General features: G+C 49.1%; 1 protein-coding gene across 15 annotated transcripts in view; it reads left to right on the forward strand.

Annotated features, from left to right (window-relative positions):
• PAX2 (paired box 2) overlaps positions 1-23,579 on the forward strand; it is an 89,943-nt gene that overhangs the window by 26,390 nt on the left and 39,974 nt on the right. For 9 of the 15 annotated variants that reach the window (XM_069567996.1, XM_069567992.1, XM_069567989.1 and 6 more), the window contains 3 exons: positions 15,796-15,881; positions 17,379-17,498; positions 23,046-23,114. In XM_069567996.1, the coding sequence (XP_069424097.1) occupies positions 15,796-15,881; positions 17,379-17,498; positions 23,046-23,114 (275 nt within the window). The remainder of the gene's footprint in view (positions 1-15,795; positions 15,882-17,378; positions 17,499-23,045; positions 23,115-23,579) is intronic. The other 6 variants (XM_069567994.1, XM_069567995.1, XM_069567993.1 and 3 more) reach the window with 1 other exon arrangement.

Genomic DNA, 23,579 nt, shown 5'->3' on the forward strand with positions numbered 1-23,579 from the left:
AGGGAAAGAAAATGGAGGTAGGAGAGATGATAAAAGGCAGAGTGCTAAATCACAGATGGGGACATGGACAAAGGCACAAACCAGATTTACGACAAGCTTTGTGTAAGTCGATGGCTTGGACTGACAGTGCGTAGACATACTATGTACACTGGCATGAGGTGTCCAGAGAGTGGCTGAGGCTGGGTTGGTATGAAGGTGGATTGACCACAACATGAGCTTTCTGTGCCGATGCTGGTCTAGGTCCATCAGCCCTGCCACACGGCATTCTGGTGGGGTAGGGTTAGGTAGACAGTGAAGGATACAGTCTTATGAGGTTTTGGAAGGTCTTTGAGCACATGAGTCTCTGGTGAGCTGGATCCACATTCTAACGGATCTCCAGGGCAGCAACCCATTCCCGGAACAGAGTCTGCTTGACTAGTTTCATCGAATGGCTGCTACTCCGGTCCTCTTTAGTCTGTTTTATTCTGGGTTATTTTTTCCCTCTTTAGTGTTCACTTATGTCTCTTAGAAATGCATGAGCACTGGCTGACAAACAGGTTAATGACTGTGGCAACCCCCAAACATCTGGAGGAAAACTCAAACCTTCAGTCAATCATCTATAAACATTGTCAATATGATGCCAAATATCTGGGGATTTAGAGATGTTGGCATGATTGATTGAATTTCTTAGTTTTTATCCAGACACAGCACCAACACCCATTTTCATTTCACTGGTGTTTCATTGCATTGGGAAACACAAATAGTCTAAGAAACAAAATGTTAGAAAGCATCTTTGATGTATTTCGGTCTCATATCTGGTTTGAAGGGAGTCTGGATTTGGCTTGAAAGTCAAGTGGCGAGCTGGTGGTCAGGAACATTTAATATCTGAGCAAGCATGGCTGCTGGACACTTTCCCCGGAAAATTGCTTGGGAGGGCAAATTACTTTGTCCAGACAAAGCTTAAGCTATTGATAGGCCTGGCTTCATAAGGGAGCCCACTGCACCATCTTAGGGGCATGTCAAGGTTCTTAAGATATGATCCATCCTTCACTTGTTCTTTCATTCATCCATTCCGAAAGTGTTTGCTAAGCAAAGACTTATGTGCCAGACATAAACATGTGCGGTACAGAAAACACAAGAAAGGGGGCTCTGGGAAGTGATTGCCAGAGTTTGAATCTAGCTTCCCTTGTTGTGTTGTTCAGTTGCTAAGTCTTATCCAACTCTTTGCAACCCCATGGACTCTAGTGTGCCAGGCTTCTTGTCCTTCACTATCTCCCAGAGCTTGCTCAAACTCATGTCCATTGTGTTGATGATCTAGCTTCCCTATGCCTTGGCTCTGTGGTTGTGGGAATGTCCTCTCTGGACCTCAGTTTCCTTACTCTGATCTAATATGGAAAGTAATCATGTAGCTATAGCACTGTCATAGGTTGTTGTGAAGGTTGAATGCATTGTTCCACATAAACCTGCTTAGAATTGCGCCTGGCAGACACCAAGTACTCCATAAATGTTAGTTATTATTACAGCAACAGTAATCATCAAGTTACGTGTCTGTCAGTGTACATGAGTTCTGGCTTGTGCATGCATAAACACCGAAATCTTTGAAATAAAAAAGCTTGAGGAGCCAAAAGGATATTCCGTGAACAGAATTGTGTATCATGAATGCCAGCGAGAATTATGGTTCACTGCAAGCCCAGCTGGATTTAAGAAGGGGACCTGCTCTGTGTACTTCCAGAAAAATAGAAACCCTTATGACTGTTATCTGACCATTGAACAGAATTAGTCAGATAATTTCCCCCTTCATCCACTTAGTTTGAGAGCCCAGCCTGTGTGTGTGTGTGCATGTGTACTTAGTGACTGCACACTCCTCTGGAACGAGCCTACGATTGCTCGAGGAGCTGAAGGTTGGCATTTTCTGGGTTTCATGGCATTTTCATGGGTTGTGGTGCTTTGCATTTTGTAGTTTTTTTTAAAAGACAAAATGAAATGGTTATGGGGGAAAAATCCTTATTTGATGGGTTTGAAGGGTTCCTCCGATTCTTAAATGTCATAGAGGGGAGAGGACAGGGAGATAAATAGAAGGAGGAGGAGAAAAGAGGAGAGAAAATGAAGATAAGGTAAAGGATGAAGAAAGAGGAGAGGAAGAACTGAGCAAACATCTGACAAATTCAAACCAAATCTATCTCCTGTGGCCCTGCATACCTGGATATTCCAGGGAAGCATGGGAGGTTGATAATTATTGCAGTTATTCCACCACTAAGGGGTAAAATAATTCTTAAAAATCAGGAGAAAAAAAATCACTTTGGGCTTAAATTCCTCAGTGTAATGGCTCAAAGTAACTGGACTCTGTGACTTCTCCTACTTAATCTGTGCCCACGAGCAAAAATGAAAACTGACATTTCCTAAAGTCATGATATAGTCTGGCTTGCTATCTTTATGGGAAAGCCTGTGGAATAAGTCTGAGGCCCCAAGTTCTCCCTGCCCCTTGGGCCTAGTTAGGTAAACAAGTCCAGCTCAATGGACTTCTGTAAAATCCATACCAAATGCGTTAATATTCACTCATCTGATTCTTTTCTTATCTCTTCCTTAGTTCCCAATTTAGTGCCTAGATTCCATTATTCTTCACTGACACCTATTAGCTGTTAGTCCTGATTTTTAAAATTAGAAAGTAAATATTTTTAATGAGTTAATAATATTTTAACATGTAAATATTTTTAATCTTGAAAGAGCTCAATCATCCTGAAAATTTTTTTTACAATTACAAATGTATAAGGGCTACCGTCTTTCTTTCTACCTATTCATCACCTGGGTACAGCCCTCAGTATGGAGATGGGGAGTGGTGAGCTCTTATCAACCCCCAACCCCTGCCACTCTCTGCAAGGACAGAAAGCCAAGTGCCTTCACACTGCAATTTTTGCACTTCTCTGCTTAAATCACACACACACACACACACACACACACACACACACACACCTTGACTTATCTTGGATTTCATTCACATTAACATATGTGGTTATACACATGATTAGGACAATCTTATGGCCACTTTACTTGGTAAGTCCTATGTTCTCAATAATAATAGCTAACAAGTGCTTACTACAGTAGGAACTGTTATAAGCATGTTGCATATATTAACTTATTTAAACCTCATAAACAACCCCATAGGGGCTTTCCTGGTGGCTCAGGATGTAAAGAATCTGCCTGCAATGCAGGAGACCCAGGTTCAATTCCTGGGTTGGGAAGACCCCCTGGAGAAGGGAAGGGCAACCCACTGCAGTATTCTTGCCTGGAGAATCCCATGGACAGAAGAGCCTAGTGGGCTACAGTCCATGAAGTTGCAAATAGTTGGACACAGCTGAGCAACTAACGCTTTCACTTTCAAACAACCCCATAGGGCTTTATAGGATTGTCTATAGATAATGTAACTGGAGTCCAGAGAAGCTGAGTAACTAATTCAGGTTACATGCTAAATACCACAACTAGGATTTGAACTCCTACAATACTGGCTCTGAAACCTATGTGCTTTTTCACTACCCCATACTTCGTATCAGCTTTGGATCAAAGGAAGTACAGGCATTCCTTGGGCAGCTCTGTATATTTTGCAGTCTCATGCCCAGGGATGTATTTATACTTCTACTTACAAGCTCAGAACAAAGGCTCTGCACCTAATAGAAAGTCATGCCTAGTATGAGTTTCTGTATTCTTCCCTGGTGTGTGTGTGTGTCCCTGTAAATGTAAGCCACGGCTGAGCCACATCATCTGGGGATGCTGGGAAGGAAGAAGATGCTTATGGCCAGAGTCACAGAGTGGAGTGGACCGGGAGTTCTCCGAACTAGAGTTCGTGTTGTTATTCCCATCGGGATTGGGGAGTTTAGTCCCATCCATCCTCCTCTAGTTCTACCAGGGATCTAAATTTTAGACAGGCATAGGGTTTGGCCCTGAGGTTTAACTCTCCAAATTAGACAGATACAGGGAAGATGGCACCAGAACCTGTGTCACCATGGTAAGATCATATCTGTTTCACTGAGCAGAGAGAGCATGCTTCCAAGAATAATAGAAGTGTAGAAATGGTCATCAAGAAGAGACTTGTCCTGCGTCTCTAGAATCCTCCTTCTGGAAAGGAGCAGGGCAGATGACCAAGCCAGAGTGAACTAAAAAAGCTAAAGGATAGGTCTTCTCACCCACAGCTCCACCAAGAAAGTAATTACCGAATCATACACCACCACCCAGATCCAACATTGTTACTCAACCCACATCACCTAAGGTGACACCCATTAGCCTAAGCCCTGAGACATACATTATGAAAGAGAAAGATGCTGATACGATCAACAAATGCGATAACTCAAAGCAGAAATACAGACATTGCCACCAAACAATAATCAAATTCCTCCAACTCAGTGTTACACAAAGTGCAGTCACCTTAATACAATAACACAAAACATCCAGTAACAAACCTTAAGCCAACTGCCAGAATGTGTCAGCAATACATGGTAACACACACAATTCAAGCACTCCATCCCACCGGCACGCCCGCGCACAAAGGCTGCAATCCTGTGGCCACCTGAGTGATAGTAAACACTGGTCGGGCACACACAGAGATGGAGCCAGCAGTGCAACACCCAGCCCTCCTGCACACCCAGCAGAGATCATCACCACCGCCTCCCCAGACCCGGCGTGCTCAGTCCCCAGCACAGTGCAGCCTGCCAGACAGCAGCTGCGCCCTCCCATCTCTCCAGCAGGTGAATGTGTCCAGACCATCACCTCCAATAAAGCCTCTGGGCTCTCGTTGCTAGTAAGAGAGTAAACTGTCCCCTGAGCCTGCTTCCCGAGACAGGACAAATCAGCGGTCTACTGGTTGGGGTTTAATAAGACTTGGCCGTTACTGAAAATGACAGAGCTCCAGGGATGGAGGGCAAGCGAGGTGGCTTGGAAGGGGGCTCTCCAGGCTGGGTGCGGGAATTCCCCTTCCTCCACCAAGCCCTGCCTCCTGTGGCCATTCCAGAGCCGAAGCCCTCTTGCTGGGTGTTCACTGAGTATCGATTCAGTCTGCAAGCAATTTTAATATTTCTTCAGGGACTTTCCAGCAACAGCACAAGTCATTAATTCACCCTCCCAAATTGCTTATTCAATAGCAGGAACATGGCTCCTGAATAAAGTCCCAGAATTTATGTGACTTGCACGAGTCAGGAGGTCAAACAACTGTTATGGAGCGAAGTTAAAAATCCAAATAAAATATTGACACTTTTTTGGGGAGGGGGAGAGGGAAGTAAAGGTATTTAAAATAGGTTTTTGTTGTAATGCCCCCAGGATAAAGAATGGAAGGAGACTGAAGACAAGTAGGAGTTTATAAAATCAATGGAATTTATTGCACATCTACTTGGCATTTAATAATTCTCTCATTTCCACAGTCCCCCACCCCCACCCCATCCTGGCCATAGACAGAAAGATACACAGGTATACAAATGCGCATTTATGCACATCAATATCGGTGCACAGACCAATATAAAAACGCAGTTGCGATGTGAGCATCTGAAACACCTTGGGAAGAGAACAGTGATATGTGTGGAGTCATGTATGACTGTGGCTTACAGATCTGACAGAAAGGCATAACTGGTCAGAATTCATGAGGGGAGTTTTGATAAATATATCCAGTATTATAAATCTTGGATCAATGCATTAGAGCGGACATGAATATAAAGATACAGTAATCATAGAAATAGTTTCTAGAAACTGACAAAACACATTTGTATTCAGCATCGCCACAGAATTGTGTACATGATTGGGAAAGTAGACAGATAAGAGATAGACAGATACAAAGAATTTAGAAAATCTATCCCTCCAACCTACCAATGTATTCATGTATAAAATACAGTGAAACCATAACCACTTAACCTGAAATTGAGGCTAACACAGGATGCTTATCAAACACAACCATGGCGCGTGCCCAGGAGAGGGTAGGTGTGTTTAGAGTTACAGCCACCTTCAGTTTCTGTTAATTGTCTACACATGCATTTGCTCAACTGTCCAGACCATGGATTTGAAAAGACTGAAGGAAAAAAATTTGCTTATGCCCAAACAGCTAATAAAAAGAAATATTAGTAATAGAAATTTCCAGAAGAGGTGATATGGTTCAGCCTATAGACATTGGAGTCACAGACCCAAAGTCTGGCTCCAGTGCTGTGAAGCACATGACCTTGGGCTAGGTGCTTAGCCCCTCTGTTGTCTCCTCAGGAAAATAGAAAACTTCTCCATCTGATAGAGTTATAGTTAGGATTTGGATAAGAAAATGCACGTGTTATACTGCTTGTCATAGAATGAGTATGAAATAAATGATACTTATTGCTTTTACTATTTTTATATGCAACTCTTCTATCCAGGCCCAGTTTCTCATAGACTTTACCATATGTTCTTGATCTGACTGACTTATTCTACCTAGTGTTTAGCAACATGGGTTTTGGAGTCAGGGTCCCAAGTTCAAATATCCTGGCTCTGGTACTTAACAGCTGTGTGACCTTTAGCAAGTTACACAACCTCTCTGAGCCTCAGCTTCCATTTCTGCAGAACAGGATAATAGTCTTCATAAGGAGTTGCAAAAAACAAAGAATCCATTTACTTAGCAGAGTGCCTTGGCACATAGTGAACATATATTAGTTCACTATGTCCCTTAAGATTATGTTATTGTTATTTTTGATAGTAATAACATTCACTTGCTATTCAACAAGTAGTTTTTAAGTACTTATATCATGCCAAGCACTGTTGCTAAGTGCGGGAAATACAATGGTGAGAAAAATAGGCGTCACATGTGACCTTACAGAGCTCGGAGTCCAGAGGAGGACTCACTGTGGATTGAGTAAACAAAAGAACAGGTTTCAACTCCGTGCTGGACCCTACGTGGAAGAGGGGATGAGAGAGAAACAGGTTGGGAAACCAGAGCAGAGCCAGATTGGGAAACATTCTGAAGGCCAGGCTGAGGAATTTTAAATTTATCCTGTAGGTAATAGGAAGCAATAGTTGGGTTTAGCCACATTGCAGTCTTTCAGGAGCAGGCACAGAGAGACCAATGGATTGTTTTTGAATATGGGGTAAGAAGGTAAGCAGTGGGAGGGGCCAGAGGCAGGCCAGACAGCAACTAGCAGGTCCCACCCCGGCTGCTGCTGCTGAAGACCTCTCCTCTCCAGGCTCCCTTCTGCTTGCCTATGGAAGGCTAGGAAGGATGGATAGGGACGTCTTGTCCCTGCAATGAGTCTATAGGGACCCCTTTCACCATCACATTAGTCAGTCTTGTAGCCGCTGGACTGTGCGGTGGACAGCTGGTAGACCAGAACTCTAGCCCAGGGCAGCCCTGACAGATGAGGGCATGGCCGGTGGTGAGAGGAGCTAGTCTGGTCACGCTCTGAGCTTGGCATGCACTGCAGACTGGTTTCCAAATGGTTAGTTAATCACATTGCCCCTTAATTTTTAAACCTATGCATATCTTGAAGTTAAATCAATCCATATGCTTACCATTCATCATATAAACCGTCACTATTGCCCCCTTGGGCCAGCCCCATGGCCCATCTAGCCTGGTAAATTGTATCTGGCCTGGGCTCCCAGGGACACGTGGTAGAAGGGCAGTGCCAGTCTTAGGAAGCTAAACTGATGCAGAAAGTATCCCTGGCATCTAAGCAACCCACTGGGAACCCATCAGCCTAGGAAGGTACCAAAAACTATTTTGAAATTATATTTATTTGTGGCTTATTGTTTGTTTCCACAGAGGAACTGATAGCCTCTTGAGTTTTGTTTACTCTGTCGGATGGAGTCAGGATTAGCTGATGAGGGAAACGCGCATTGATAGAATATGAGTGAAAAACCTTCAACTCACTAAGATGTTCTCTCAGCTCTCTCGAGAATGGTTTCCTTACCCCTTGGCTTAAGCTAGGTTTCTCAAATATCAGAGAATTTAAGAGTAATCTGGAGAATTTCTTAAATACAGATTCCTGAGCCCACTCCCATCAGAAATTCTGAATGCATAAGGTCTGAAGGAGGTTCCAGGGATGTGCCTGTTAGCATGCACCCCAGGGGATTCTAATGCCAGTGGCTCAAGGACGGTAGTTTGGGGACAACTTTCTGTAAGCATTTAGGCAGGACTGTCATCTCTTGGAGCTCAGCTGTGACCTCTGAGAAGTAGTAAAAGAGGCAGAAACTCTTGACACATTTAGGGGAAACCTGTGTATTCTAATTATATCCTACTGCAGCCAGAATGGAAGGGCCTGCCCTTAGGTTCCACTCATCAGGGGCCATTCTCATGCACAGAACCCTGCCTGCCATATGGTCAGTTGTCCAAACTGAAACCCAAGGGGCGTGCGAGTGGGTGTGGGCAAACAACTCTAAACTCTGCACCAAAAGAGAGTTCATGTGAAGGACTTCCGGGCTACCCATGGGGAGGGCTGGGTGGCTACTGTCTGCTTTTGGTGCCTGTGGGGAGGAGGGGATGAATTTCAGTTCTTCAGTTCCTGGGATGTACAGCGTGGAGAATGTCAGTTTCTTAGAGTTCTCAGGAGTAGGGAGAAGTAGGAACTGTTCTGGGGAAGGGCAAAATTTTCCTGAATGATCTATGAGATCTCAGTTGAAGTTCTGCCATGAAAAGTGTCCAGCTGTTTTTGTAGCTCTGATTTGCCTCAGGGCAGAGCCAGGGACTCCAGCCTGCTGAAGGTAGCTCTCAAAGGCCTGAGTTAAAGCAATTACCTGCATTCGGTGTGCAAAATACCCTTTGCTGAAGCAAATATTTTGTCCTCTTGAATGATCCAGCCTGTAATACCCAGGCAGCTCAAAGTCACTGGTAGAGGCCCCTCCCACCATCATTTTCTTAATAATCAGTGGGGCCAGCTAGTCTGAAACATTCTCTACCTTGGAGTTCCTTTGATTTACTCAATCAGGAAAGACTTTCCCCATACCAGAGATGAAACGTTTTCTGCAAACCTCTAGAAGCAGGCAACTGAAACTGATTTATATATGTACACAACACATGTATGTTAATACTTGACTTGTTGCCCCAAAGACTCTTTCAGCAAATCAGCAATATGACCAGGCCCTGGGCCAACCTGTGGTTCTACTAAGAAGTACTTCCAAAGTGGAGAAAGCAGTCTGTTCTGGGTAGCTGGGCAGGATTTTGTGGGGACGCGCTTGGAGGTCCCATGTGTGTATCATGCTGTCAGCAGCTGGCTCCCGCAGGTGTTATACTCCCATTTCATAGAAAGGAATGCTGAATCCCAGGGAGTCCCTTATCCTTTGTTTCTCAAAACACAATAGAACAAGAGAACAGAACCGTAGAATCCTGGAGTTTGAATTCTGGGCTTTGGGGTATCTCTTTCCTGGAGGCAGTATGGTTTCACGGTTAAGGGTAGGGGCCTTGGGGCTAGTCTGCCTGAATTAAAACCCCAGATTTTCCATTTCTTAAATAGATAACTTTAGGCAAGTTATAATATGCCTTATATGCAAAATGTGTTCTTGTGAGGATTAAATGAACTGTTTGTTTTAAACACTTAGAACATTGTTTTCTGTTGTTTAGTTGCTCATTCATGTCCGACTCTTTGTGACCGCATGGACCGTAGCTCTCTAGCTTTCTCCATCCGTGGGATTTTCCAGGGAAGAATACTGGAGTGGGTCGCCATTTCCTTATCCAGGGGAACTTCCCGACCTAGGGAATGAACCCACATCTCCTGCATTGGCAGGCGGGTTCTTTACTCCTGAGCCACCTGGGTTTAGCTCATAGTAAATACTCAGTAAACAATATGTTTTTATTACTGGAGTCTCTGCTAAGGAAGCACTGCTCCCAGAAATCCTGAGCAGCCCAGCCCTGGAAATGCTGCCACCTGACTCACTCCAAGGTGAGCTGTCTGAGGTCACCTCAATGCTAATAGGGCCTCTTCTTGTCTCCACCTCAGGGGGAGTTTTTGCACACCATTTATTATCATATAATATAATGCAATATAATATCATACATAACATAACATAATATGATGGGTAGGTTAACTTGGAAACCCTGAGGCGGACCGTGGATGGATGGATAGATGAATAGATACATTTGTACTAAGTATACATACATTATATCATTCTATTGATTTGTAAAAAGTTCCCGGTCTGCCTGGCTGTAATGAGATTTTTGAACTTTGCGTGGCGATCAATGAGAGGAATATTATTGGCCTGGAGAATTGATATACCTGCTCTCAGTGGCTTGTTCTGCTCCCAGGCTGCCCCGGCCCCCCAGGTGTACGATTCCAGCAGACACTTAACCTTTTTTACAGTGTCATCAGGCTAAAAGGAATCTAATAGTGACACAGGACTTGTGCTCAGCACTCTGCCACTATTGCTTTCCTGTCACAAATAATTTATAGCCTTCCATTTCCATCCCCGAGCCTGCACCCCAGCCCTGCCTCCCGCTTTCCCCCAGCTCCCAGGAATCAATAAGCTCACACGGCCACAGTGGGACTTCAGGGTGCCGAGAGACAGACGGACAGGCATAGGGAAGGGAGACAGAGAAGGGGCAGAGACAGACACGAAGGGGAGAGAGAGAATGAGGTGCAGAGGAAGGAGGAGGAAGAAAATCAGAACAGGAGTGAAGAATCCCCCCCCACCCCCAGCGCTTTCTTAGAGTTGAGAGTGTCTTTCTTTCTTCATGAGTTTAACAAACTGTTAATGGGAGCCTCATTACCTGATTTCAGGCTAACTCACAGAGCAGTTGAGATTGGGTTTGTTTTTTTTTTTAATTTGGTGTGGTTTGGTTTTAAATTTGTTTATTTATTTAGGCCATAACTGCAGGGTATGCAGGACCTTAGTTCCCCAACCAGGCATTGAACCCGTGCTCCCAGCAGTGGCAGAGTCCTAATCACTGAGCCACCAGGAAACTCCCCCCTCATGAGACTCTTTGGATGTCCAGCATGGCCGGGGGTGGAGACCTCCTGGGAATTTAACCAAAGAGGGAGTGACTTCACCTGCCTTGTCCTCCGTTACTTCAAAGCTCTACCACAGCCCCCTGGCGTCTTTGGGTCCTGAGGGAACTGCTGCTCCTACTGTGTATAGACCCTTCCCAGTGCTGCCAGACAGGGCCCCCAGTCTGTCTTGCCAAGAGTCTCTGATGCGTCTCTTGTGGGTCAGGCTTGACACCTGCTGCTCCTGTTTCCTGTCTCAGTGTGCCTCCCAGGGTCCTGGAAGCAGCTGCGTTGACCAGGCAGGGGCAGGTGGGCCTGAGTGGCCTCCTCGCCTGTACCTGGTTTAGCCCCTCCATAGAGAGCAGCCTGGCCTGGGGGTCACCCACAGGAATAATAGTAGTAGTAGTTATAGTTAGCATTTATTGAGCCAAGCATCACACTAATCATTTTACATGAATCATCCTGTTTAACCCCCACAGCAGTCCTATGAGGTGGATAGTGTCATCTTGTTTTACAGATGAGAGAATGAGAAACACCTGGGATTCATTCCACGGACAATAAGTAACAGAACTGGGACTCAGGCTCAGGCAGCCTGAGCCCAGAGCCCACCCTCTACTCCCCTTTGCTCTGCTCACAGCCTCATGAGTGTGAGTTGCTGAATATCTGCAGGCCCTGTGCTGAGCCAAGGCAAAGTCCCTGGAAGGTGGACGAGAAAGAGCATCCCTGTCAAGGAAAGTGTGCCTGGAGGAGAAGTGGGGAGCACATACCCTGGCAGGGCAGGCTTTCTGTGCAAACAGGAAATGGCACCTCCCAGCCCCCAGTAAATGTGCTCAAAGCTCCTGTCTCCTCCAAGGATGCATGTGTGGGAACTTGACTTTCCAGGCCAAGTCTGCCTGGAGCTGTGGGGGCTACAGATGTATTTGGCTGTCTTATGGGGCCAAGAATGAGAAAGAATTGAAGAAGCAACAGGAGGAGAAATGGGGAAATAGTATCAGGCAGTCACGCAAAGCAACCTCTATCCATTTAACCGTTAGGGATATTCCCATGAGTCATTGGGTTGTGTATGGGACGCAGGAGGGTGATGGATGGCCATCAGGTTTCCACAGTCCTGGTTCTCAAATTCTGAGATCTAGCTTTGGGGACTGGTGAGTGTCCACCACCTGGGGGGCATGGATGGACACCAAGAGCATTAGTAAGTCACAGCAGGCATCCTGCCCAGCTCCTCTCCTGTGCACCAGCAAGCCGCTGTCAGGAAGTAGTGATTTTCCATCATTTGCTGCCTCAGCTAAATCTGCACCAGCGCCCCAGGGGTCAGAGGCTCTGGGTAACAAAGACAGCAGCTGCATGAGGCCACCCAGTTGTCTGTCTCACCCAGCCTCAGTCTGGGGGCTCCCTCTGTCCAGAGCTCATCAGCCCTCAAATCAGAGCCACTCACCTGTAGACCAGACTACACTGCCCTTAGCGACTGTCGGGTCTTTGCCATCGTGATCATGCTCCAAACCCAGGAACTCTGGGCCACGTCAGCACATGCTGTTTCTCACTGCCTGCCCCCTGTGCCCGCCATTCTGTTCTCTCCTTCTTCTACCTTGTCTCGCGGTCATCCACATTCTCTCCAGCAACTTCAGCCTCTCCTTCTTCATCAGTTCTTTCTTCTTGGCCTACAAACATGTCCAGGTCCTTCCTGCCCTGAACAGGCTTCCCTCCACTCACCTGCCTTCTTCAGCTTGCACACATCTCTCTCCTTTTCTACAAACTTCTGAAGCAATGATCTGTTTCACTGTCTCCCTCTCCTCCTGTCCACTCGCTAACCTCTTTCTGTCTGGCTTTTGCCTCAGTTGCTTTGTTGACTCTCACAAGGTCATTAGTGGTCACCCAAATCCCCAAATCTGTGCCTCTTCTTATTTCCAGTTCCCTTCAAACTTTATGTCACCATGGATGGTGTCATCATGGAGGCTGTGGGTTATGTTCTCCTTCTGGAAATGTTCTTCTCTGTTGACTTGGCTAACACCACCTGATCCTGGTTCTGCCATTTCCTGTATGACCAATTGTGAGCGCTGTGCAAGGTCAGGTTCTTTTCCTTAGCCTCTGTTAGGAGATGTCCTCCAGGGTCTCCTCCTTAGGCCTTTCATCCCAACCAACACGCCCTTCTTTGACAGTCTCCTAAATCTGTGTCTGCTATGCTGGCTGGTGAACAGTCTTCTACCTGGGCACTCATCTGCCTCCTCAAATGATGCATGTCAAGGACCAGCCAGTCACCATGCTGCATTCCTTTTCCTGAGAGTTGGACAAACCACCAGCCTTCCAGTTACCCACCACTGTGGTTTCAGAGCTGCAGACTAGTGGAGTCATGGTTGATTCCAGTTAGTTGCCAAATCCTGGCCATTCTGCCTTTACTGTGTCTTGCAAATTCTTCTTTCTCCCTCTTTTTTTTTTGGGAGCGCACCCTGAGTGGCTTGTGGGATCTTAGTTCCTCGACCAGGGATTGAACCTGGGCCCACAGCAGTGGAAGCACCGAGTCCTAACCACCAGACCGCCAGGGAGTTCCCTTTTTCCCCCCTTTCCTTCTCTTTTCTGAGACCAGCCCCTTAGGGCCTTGTGCCTGTCCGTTGCTTTTCCTGCATCGGTTTGTACCTGTCTCCTTTAGTTTAGAAATCACTCATGGCTTAAGACCCTGTAAACCTGGTTCCTATATACTGAGGGAAGTCTGACAACGTAATGAAAAGTGCACATTTTAGAGACTGAATTCCACCTCTGCCCTAGCTGACAGTGTAATCTTCAGTAAGCTCCTTAACCTCTTTGAGTTTTGACTTTAAGTCTGCAAAATGAGGATAATAGTATTGCTTTGAAGATTGTTATGAGAATTAAAAATTTTATATGTACAGTAATAAAGGCACATAGTAGACACTCAATAAGTAGAAAAATCACTAGTGTCATCATTGCTTCCAGCTTTTCAGCTCTGTTTCCTCTTAGTCCCTTACATCCCTCCAGCGTTCCTGGATAGGCATTACCCCCTCACCCCCTGCTCCCTCCCTTGCTTTTCTTTCACCCTCCTCCAGCATCTGCTTATAACGTCCTCTTTCCCACTTCTTTGTTCATGTCAAGAGCATGCTATTTTTTACTGGGGAAAGAGACCTTAGAGAGCCTGTCATCCATCCTCTTTACTTTATAATTGAAGAAACTGAGGCCTAGAAGGAGAACGATGAGGCCAAGGCTCTGTGGCCAATTAATGGCAGAATCAAGACGTTAGACATGCGGCCCAGTGACTTTTCCACTATCCTCTGTGCCTTTGGCTCGTGTGTGTGTGTGTGTGTGTGTGTGTGTGTGTATTCAGCCTTACACTGCTTGGAGGCTCTACATCAAATTCCAGATTCCACCTCCTCAATGTCTTTTTTTCCCATTCCCCTTCCTCTGCCCCATGCACAGCAGGTGACTCCTCTCTTGCATCTTCCTGGTACTTACTGCCTGCTCCCTCCCTTGGGGTGACTTAGGTTTCTCAGGGTGTGACCTCCCTACCCAATTTCATTACCAGTCCTGGGAGGCAGAGACCTTATCTTGGCCACCTGCGAGTGTTCCGGTCCATGCACAGCTTGTGACTCACCTGGCTGGTTGAGATGAACTTGGCTCACACACCTCTCTGCGGGGAGCAGGCCTTGCCTTCAGAAAAGGGCACCTGATGGACCAGTGGGTGGAGGGAAATGTTCCTCGATGCTGGCCCTAGGGTTGGTCTTTTGCGTCCCTGAGCCCTGGGCCCTTGGATCACTGACGGGCCTCAGCCCTGCAGTGCTTGATCTGGAGCCCTCCTCCCCACCCTCACCTGGAGTGCATGGGGAAGGCACCAGTCTCTTCACCCAGGGTAAAGAAGCTGAGATTCAAGTAAGGCCTCTGGGAAGGAGGCCAGTGTGCCAGCGAACTGGGTAGCAACAGGGCTTTGCGGGGTGTGAGAGCACTAAGTAGTTCAAGGAGTTGCTCAGGGCCTGACAGAGGGACTGTGTGCTGTGTTGGAACCCTGGAGACGAAAGGGTTACTGTGACCCAGCCCTTCCCTGACTCTGTCTTTAGCTCAGGAAATGGGGAGATCTCACCCCCTCCCTGACTCTGGAGGACTGTGATACAGTCCCAATAGGAAAGCCAGCTCCAAAATGATCTCCGGACGGGAAGGGTGGACAGTGAGTCACCAGGGCAGCCCCAGCTCCCAGAAAAGGGAAGGATGCCGTGGTCTGCTCGCTCCACTACCCTGATCCTTGCTGCTGCTGCTGCTGCTAAGTTGCTTCAGTCGTGTCCAACTCTGTACAATCCCATAGAGGGCAGCCCACCAGGCTCCCCCGTCCCTGGGATTCTCCAGGCAAAAACACTGAAGTGGGTTACCATTTCCTTCTCCAATACATGAAAGTGAAAAGTGAAAGTGAAGTCGCTCAGTCGTGTCCGACCCTCAGCGACTCCATGGACTGCAGCCTTCGAGGCTCCTCCACCCGTGGGATTTTCCAGGCAAGAGTACTGGAGTAGGGTGCCATTGCCTTCTCTGCTTATCGTTGCTGCTGCTGCTAAGTCACTTCAGTCGTGTCCGACTCTGTGTGACCCCATAGACGGCAGCCCACCAGGCTCCCTCATCCCTGGGATTCTCCAGGCAAGAACACTGGAGTGGGTTGCCATTACCAGACGTCAAACGACAATTTGGTCGATGCACGGCAGGACAGAATGCAGACTGCCTTGGCCCAGAGATGCATTGAACTTGGATCACAGAGCCAACAGGAGGGCAAGCTCCTGCCTTGCAGCAGTCAGGGAGGGCAGGGGTGCAGAGAGCAGCTGAGGGAGGAGGGAGCTAGGCAGCTTGGGGGAGCCACCTCCGTAGGGCTTGGCTGGGCAGGGCATCAGAGGGCATGTGACATGTAATGCTATTGGTGATGCTGTTGCAGGATCATCCGGACCAAAGTTCAGCAGCCTTTCCACCCAGCGCCGGATGGAGCTGGGACCGGAGTGACTGCCCCTGGCCACACCATTGGTAAGAGGACTTAGGGAAGGGGGGATGCTGGGCCCCCTGAGAGCTGGGCAGTGCAGCTCCAGCCCTGGGAAATACACAGTGTCTGAGGTCCAAGGCCTGCGCTCTCCCTGGGTTCCTAGAGGTGCAGGATCTGCCTGAGAGACCAGCTCACAAGGACCGCTCTGCTTCCTGCCCGCATCTCCTTGCCCTTATCAGTCTGTGCGTCTGTCGCTCTCCCTCCCTTTCCTCTAGCTTTCCTTCTCCTTCCCATCCTCCTCCTGCTCCATCTCTTGTTCTCTGTCCTCTCTTTCATATCTACTTGCTTACTCCGTTTTTGTTTTGTTAATTTTTAAGATTCTCCTCTTCTCTTCTCTCTCCCTCTGTCTTCTCTCCTCTTCCTCCCCCTTCTGCCTTTCCCTCTCCTCTCCTCTCTGTCCAGGTGGCCCCAGACCTCCTCCTCTGTCTGTCCCCCTCCTTCCTCACAGCCTCTCTCAGTTCATCTCGCTTGATGCCTTTGTCTCTCTCTCTCATCTGCCATACCTCTCTGCCCTCTCCAGCCCCCTCATTTATTGACCCTCGCTCACAGCCTTGCAGAGACATGACCCACCAGAACACCTGCCAGCACGCCCCCTCCCGCCCACTCACTGTCTCTTTGACCCAAGGGCACTCAGTGCTGCCGAAGCCATAGGTGAGATCTTAAGGGACTGGGATGTGGTTAAACTTCTCCTGCTGTTCCTCTTGGCAGCTGTGCCCTCTCTCTGGACCAGCAGAAAGTAGAAAGGGCTGGTCCCAGCCCTCCAGGAGTTGGCAGGAGCCCTGTTTGCTAGGCCCAGGTTGCAGCGTGTGCTGGGGCGGGGGGAGAGTTGGATCGAGCTGTACCTGAGTTGATCACTGCTGAGTGAATGTGTTCACTACTCTGTGCCCTGAAGGGGAAATTAGGGACTTCTCAGGTGATTTCAAGACCAGAAGCAACAGGTGGCGTGAAGAGCTTCATACCCTTGGGGAATATCAGGCCCATTCATGTGTCTCTAAGAGAATCAGAGAGATCTTAGAAAGCCACAGACTCTAAATCAGGACTGGGAAAGACTCTACCTAGGAGACTAGAAACAATGGGCTGGGACTTGTTTAAATGGATTTGCCCAGCCCCAGGGATCCAGGGATGAGCTTTGCAAGAAGGTGCTGTGCTCTCTCAGGGCCCCTGAACCACTTTCTAGGTTGAGTCCGCTTTGCCTTTTCCATCCATCCTCAAGAGTGGGTTCAACCTGTAGTGAGTGAGGGAAATCTCCAGGTCTGCAGAGAAGGCCTGGGTTGACTGGTCCCCACTAAGCCCAGGGTGGACAGCAGTGAAGAGCCTGAATTGTATGCGGCAACTCGTTCCCCCTTAAGTCTTAGAGAAAGGAGACTATGGGCTCCCCATCCCCTCTCATTCCCTCTGCCTCTCTCTGCCCCCAGCCTTGGGGCTTTGGCCTGCGATCACAACCAGTATCCTGATGGCCTTTCCTCCTTCCTCCCATCCAGTTCCCAGTACGGCCTCCCCTCCTGTTTCCAGCGCCTCCAATGATCCAGTGGGATCCTACTCCATCAACGGGATCCTGGGGATCCCTCGCTCCAATGGCGAGAAGAGGAAACGTGATGAAGGTAGGGAGGAGGGAAGAGGCTTGGCTTCCCCTGTGCATGCTTTGTCCCTGGACTCAGAGCTCCGGTTTCGGCCCAGCTTCGCAGCTGCTTTGCTGGGAGATCACTTTTAGTAGCAAAGCCCAGGTCCGTCCACTACCCTGCTGGCTCCTGGAGAGAGGGAGGCAGGCTGCTGGTGGGGCCGTCAGCTTCACCATCTGCTCAGCAGCCCCAACTGCTTTACCTTCCGGTGGGACTCACCCCAAACATCCCTGTGGGATGCCAGGAGGAAAAGCAGAAACCATGGACCATGGGAAGGTTTTGGAGGTTAGGGGACAGCTGGTTTCTGACCTGGGGATGAAAAGCTAAACTGAGTTGTCCTCCCCTGATCTCAACCCATCAGGAAATGGGGGAGTGATGTCACGTGCAGCTGACCCTACTGCCCTTTCTCTGTAACACGTTGACTCTGTGCCCATTCAAACCACTAGGGGAGCTGGGCATGGGCCTTCTCTGCTCTTTGCTATGGGAGAAGACACCCCCAAGGCTCCTCTCTGGCCCTTCCCCTCATCCCCTGTAATCCCTTGGGGGCAGCTAGCTGTTGGGCAGGGAGTTATAGAGTGAGAGGGATGAAGAGGAGGAGAAGCAGGGAAAGAAAATCAGAGGAGAAAGTGGTGGCGATGAGCTTGGGAGAAGGTGTTTTTCAAATGTTGTGACATTAAGGGTCCCTTGGTGACCATCTGGTTCTCTTGATGCATGAGGCCAGGGCACAGGGCTGGCAGGCCCAGACAAAGGAAGACCCCAGTGTCTGGAGCCTGCTTCCTGCCCTGATCTTACCGTCCCTGCTGGGGAAGCAGTAACTTCCTGGTCTAGAGAAGGTATACTTTTAAGGGTATCTCCCATGAAATAGAACCCTCTAAATATGAACATAGGTGGGGGACCATATATCGCGTTCATCCAGACAGTCCCAATTTATGCCTTTGTCTCTGCATCTTGGCCAGTCAGCATCTCCTTTTTCTCTCAAAAATGTCCTATTTGGACAGTAAATCTTGTGGTCATCCCAAGCACAGACAAGCCCTTGATTGGGACAGCTCTAGAGGGTGAGGAACAGAGAAGAGAGACAAAGCTGAGATTCCCTAGGCCCAGGCTGAGGGAAAAGAGAGTGTGAGAGCCCCGGACTCCAGCAGAAAGGGACAGCGTGTAGGCGAGGCCTGGGTCTGGCAAGACAGTGATGACCCAGGTCTGGCCTCCTTCCAGAAACCCTAATGGCCTCGTTTCACAGGAAAACAGCTTGTCTGGCTCTATTTCTCCTTCTTCCAAAATATCCAAACACATTTGGCTGCCACGGCCTTTGCCACCCACTAAATTTCATTGTGGTTGTTTTGGCAATAGCCACTGATGGGCAGGGGGCGGCTGTGTGAAAGGGCCTGCGTCTCAGTTCTCCCTGGGGGTTCCCCATACTCAGGCCTTCGCCAGGCTCCCCAGCACCCTGAGTAATCTGGAAGATTCTGCCTCAGACCCTGAGGATTTCTCCTTTGAACCTCTAGCACTTGTGAGACAACCAGGGGGCTGGGGGAGGCCACAGGACCCCCTCGGACTCTTCCCCACTGGTCTGAAGTTGGGGTCAAGCATGTCCACTGCGTCCTGGACTCCTGTGGGTCAAGGAAGGAGTCTGGAGATAGAGAAGCACTGGCCTGAGGCTGTGGCCACTGCAGGTGGGCAGAACAGAATGCTCTCCTCTTTGAGCAGTTGATCACATTCATTGTTTCAAGTCAATTCAATTCAGTGAACCTTTTCTGGGCATCACTCATAAGAAAGGCTTGGTGCTCTAGGTTCCCAGAGCAGAACAAGATGTGATTCTTGTCCTTAAGGAGCTTATAGTCTAGTGGGGCATATAAAACATGAGCCCAGAGAGCAGAAAGGCCCATCAGATATCTGGATATCTGTGTTGTGACGGAGGTCTGGGCTGCAGGCTGTGGGAACTCAGACAGAGGAAGGAGTGAACCCCCAGGAAGGGCTGCTCTCTGAGGGGCCTAAGGGATGGCGAGCGGCATGGTTCAAAGACAATGGTAGTTGAGATTCTATGGGACAGACTGAGTCTAGTGGCCAGAAGGTACTGTGCGGAGAAAACAGGGGTGCTTCAGCTCAGATGAAAGGGCCTGAGGGGAAGTTGTGGAGGTAGGGCTAAATGGAGGGGTTAGGGGTATGGGAGAGCAGGCCAGGATGGGACTTTTGCCTGAAGACATGAGAAGCCACCAAAAGTGTCTGATCAGGAAGGGCACAAGAGCAGGGCTGGGTTTGGGGAGGCCCTCCTCCAGCATGGTGGTAGCGATGGCAGTGGGGAGACACCTCAGGAAGCAGTTGAATTCTAGGTGAGAGGTAATGGCAGTCTCTAAATTTACTCTTACTGCATAAATACTTAGCCCGAGGCCTAGCTCAGTGGCAAGAAGGATCAGAGACCCTGCTTCTCTTTTGGGGAGGTGGGGAGGTTCTTTTGCCTTGACTCACCCTTCCTTCTGATCAACCCCAGCTGTCCTTTCCCTAGTGGAGGCCAGAACCTATGAGGAAAGCCAGTTCTCCCTGACCACCCTGTGCCAACACACACACACACACACACACACACCACCACCACCACCACCACCACCACCACCACCACCACCACCACCACACACACACCACACCACACATGATCCATGCACTTGATCCATCAGGCCAGGTGGGAAGGGAGAGGACAGGAAGGGCAGACCCTCCACAGCCACCCCCTCCCTCGACTCCGGGCACCTCCAAACAGCCAGGCCCAGTTTGCATTAGGGAGCAGCTCAGATGATTAAGAACAGGGGAGATAATTAAGTGTCAAGATGATGTAGCCCAACTCTGCAGTCAGGCCAAGGTAGCACAGCGGCTGGCAGGCCGGGCGCAGGAGGCAGCCTCAGGCATGGGCCGCACAGACACCCAGGTGTGTCCTTCAGCTCCCGGCACTGCGGGCAAAAGAGAGAGCTGGCCCAGGGACCTGAGGGGGGCTGGGGTGGGAACAAGGGTGCTCATCAAGGCACTAGGCCTTGAGGGAGTGAGGGGGCAGGTCTCCTTCTGGAGGGCCCTATGCCCCTGCCAGGCCAGCTTGATTTTGGCCCCACACATGGGGGGCATCTCCCTGGCAGTGTCATAGCCCAGGGGCCAGCTGTGAGCATCTCTGTCCTCAAGGAAGCCACTCCTACTCCTGCCTATGGGTACAGGGCGGCCTGTTCTTTAGCTCTAACAATGTCACGGTGGTGGGCATTAGCGAGGACAATTGCTGCTGCGTGTGCTGGCATTATTGGAGACAATCTCAGCAGTAGTTACTGGTGTTCACAGTGATAATACCCAGAGCATTATTGGCGTTGGCACTCAGAATATGGACAGTGTTATTAGTATCTGCAGCAAGCAGATCTGTGGGGACATTAGTAAAGGACCGATCAGCTGTGACTCTGGGGAGAAAGGAAACCGACAGTAACTGTGAGCCTGCTTGAGACGCCCTCTCATGCCCTGGCCTTTGGAAGGATGGAAAAATCCCCAGACTTCTCCTTTGAGAAAGGTGCTAGTCAAGAAGCTTTGACCCTCCCCCTTCTCCCCAAGAGTCCAGAAGATCCTGGAATGAGACAGGTAGACAGACCAGGGATAGATGGGGAAGTTATGTCATAAAGCACCTGGCAGACAGGCCATCCATCAGTCTGAGAAGGTAGATTCCCATTCAGTGCCCTCCTGAAATCTGTCCCTCTTCTTGGCTCTAATTGTGGGTGGGTATGTTAGAGTCCTTTTTAGGGACACTGTATCACCGAATATTGCATGAGCTGGCTGATGTGACTGCAGAATAGGGACTTTTGTATTTTTTCAGGACCAAAGTCCTTTGCCTTCACCCAGTTGCTTTTGGCCATGGTTTAAAGCATTGCCGTCCATCAGTGGTGGTGAAGCCCAAAACAATTACATAACTTGTCCAAAAATCCAAATGAAGTCATATGGTGTGAGTCTTTAGATCTGCGCAAGGGGAGGTGTGTCGGTATCATCCTTTGATGCATGGGATTGCAGGGGGCCGTGATTCTGCCTTCCATTAATTAGGTGCACAATGAATTGTGCAGTTGAGTGGTGCCAAGGCAGTGCAGTTGTGCATTTGCAGGCAGAGCCGGTTGCATGGCTGTGAACAGCCAAGCCCTGCCACTGCCTTTAATAGCTCCCTTCTGCTTTGGCCGAAGCCATAACTGTGAGAAGTGATTTCCTTAGTTCCCCTGCTTGAAGTCCGTCGTGTGTTGCTAGGGTTTGACTTGGGGCAGATGAGGGGATTATGCTGTAGGAAGGAGCGGCTCCTGCCCCATCTAGGATCCCAGGCTTCAAGCAAGAGAAGGCTGTAAAGGGCCCCACGTAGAAGGAGGATTCGATGGAGTGGCCAGCAGGCAGTCCCGGACTGGGCAATGTGACTCAGTGGGGAAGGGCTCTGGAGGGAGGCGCAGCTGGGTTTGCATCGTAGTGCCTTGGGCAAGCCTCTTAACCTTCATCAGCTCAGTCTTCCCCTCTGTAAAATGGAGATAGTGACGGCACTGACTTCACGGGGACCATGGAGAGGACTACACAAAATCACGGACATGGAGCTGAGCCAACTCCATCATCGAAGATGGCTCACTGTGTGTCTGGGGAGGAAGGCGTCATTGCCAGGTTTATGTTTCAAGGGGAAATGAAGTTGTGTCAGAAGGAAACTTTGTGGGCACCAGCACCCTCATCTTGGTGTGGTTCCTTTTAAACAGAGCAGCCTAGGGAAGCTGATGCTGGATAAACCAACCTGGATGGAACCAGGGCAGCCAAGGAAAGATGTCAGCCTCCCTGTGTAACCGGGAAGACCTCTGTCCATCTCTTTTTCACATTTGCTCTGTGGCCATCCGCTTGGGCCACGTGTCATCTCTTATTAGCCTCCAAAGGCATTTCAGATGTGTGTAAATAAACCCAGGACCTCCTCTTCTCCAACACGGAGTCTTCCCTCCCTCCATCCATTGCTGTGTATTTCTGCCCCCACATACACATTTATTTATTTACCTTGGGAAGTGTGTGCTTGATTTGTGGACACACAGGTGCTTTCTCACGTGGTTTATGCAAATACGGGTATTGTGTGTTTTCTGCCTTTCTGATACCTTTGGGTGAAAGGGGACGTGGAATGCCATGCCTTGGGCAGGCACACAGTTTTCTGGATAGTGCATACAGGCAGAGAGATGGTCAAATGTGAGCAGGTGCACAATCGTGCCCCTGTCACCAGCACCAGGGGATGGGGAGAGTCCTGAGCCAGGCCTGGGTGCGCTCAGGCTGCCTGGTCTTGAGACACAGATGTGCATGTCGAGTTTTGCCCAAAGGCCCATGTCAGCATTACCCCGTTGGCAAAACAATGATCTGTTCTGGTCCTGCCTCCAGGGGGTCCTGGGCCCTACCACAAGGGAGACTGAGGCTGGGGACCCTCACAGAGGAGCCTGGTCTTCCAGTCTCTGGATTTACCTCTGGTCTTTGACCTGCCTGCCTTTCGCGATCTCTCAGTGTCTGTCTGTCTCTTATTTGCTCTAGTCGAGGTATACACTGATCCTGCCCACATTAGAGGAGGTGGAGGTTTGCATCTGGTCTGGACTTTAAGAGGTATGGGGGCCAGAGGGAACCTGGTGCGGGGGCCAGGGGAGAGAGCTGGGGAGGTGGTTAGAGACTCTTCAGTGAGTGGGTTCCTAAGGGTCAGAGAGCAGACTAGGAGGAGGTGGCCCAGGCTTCCACTGGAAACCAAAGGCGAACGGAGTCTCAGGGCCTGGCTCACTTCCGCCTTGGGCCCTGCTGGATTGGGGGGCTGAGGCCCTGGTGGCCTGGAGGGTCAGGCCCTCAGTGGATGGGGGCACTTTTTCCAGCCCTTGGAAAAACAAAGAGCAGATCGGGTAGTAAAACAAAAGCAAAGGAGACCTGGAAGCACCTGACAGCCCTAATTCATCACGGCCCAAGTTTTTTCCTGTGTTCCCATTATATTTGTTTGTAAAAGTGGAAATCAATTTTGAAGGTAATTTTCTGGAAAGAATGGAAGGGAGGTGGGAGGGCCGGATAAGGCAGAGATGGTAAAAG

This window comes from Ovis canadensis, chromosome 22 (genome assembly GCF_042477335.2).
Source record: "Ovis canadensis isolate MfBH-ARS-UI-01 breed Bighorn chromosome 22, ARS-UI_OviCan_v2, whole genome shotgun sequence".
In the NCBI taxonomy this organism is placed as follows: domain Eukaryota; kingdom Metazoa; phylum Chordata; class Mammalia; order Artiodactyla; family Bovidae; genus Ovis; species Ovis canadensis.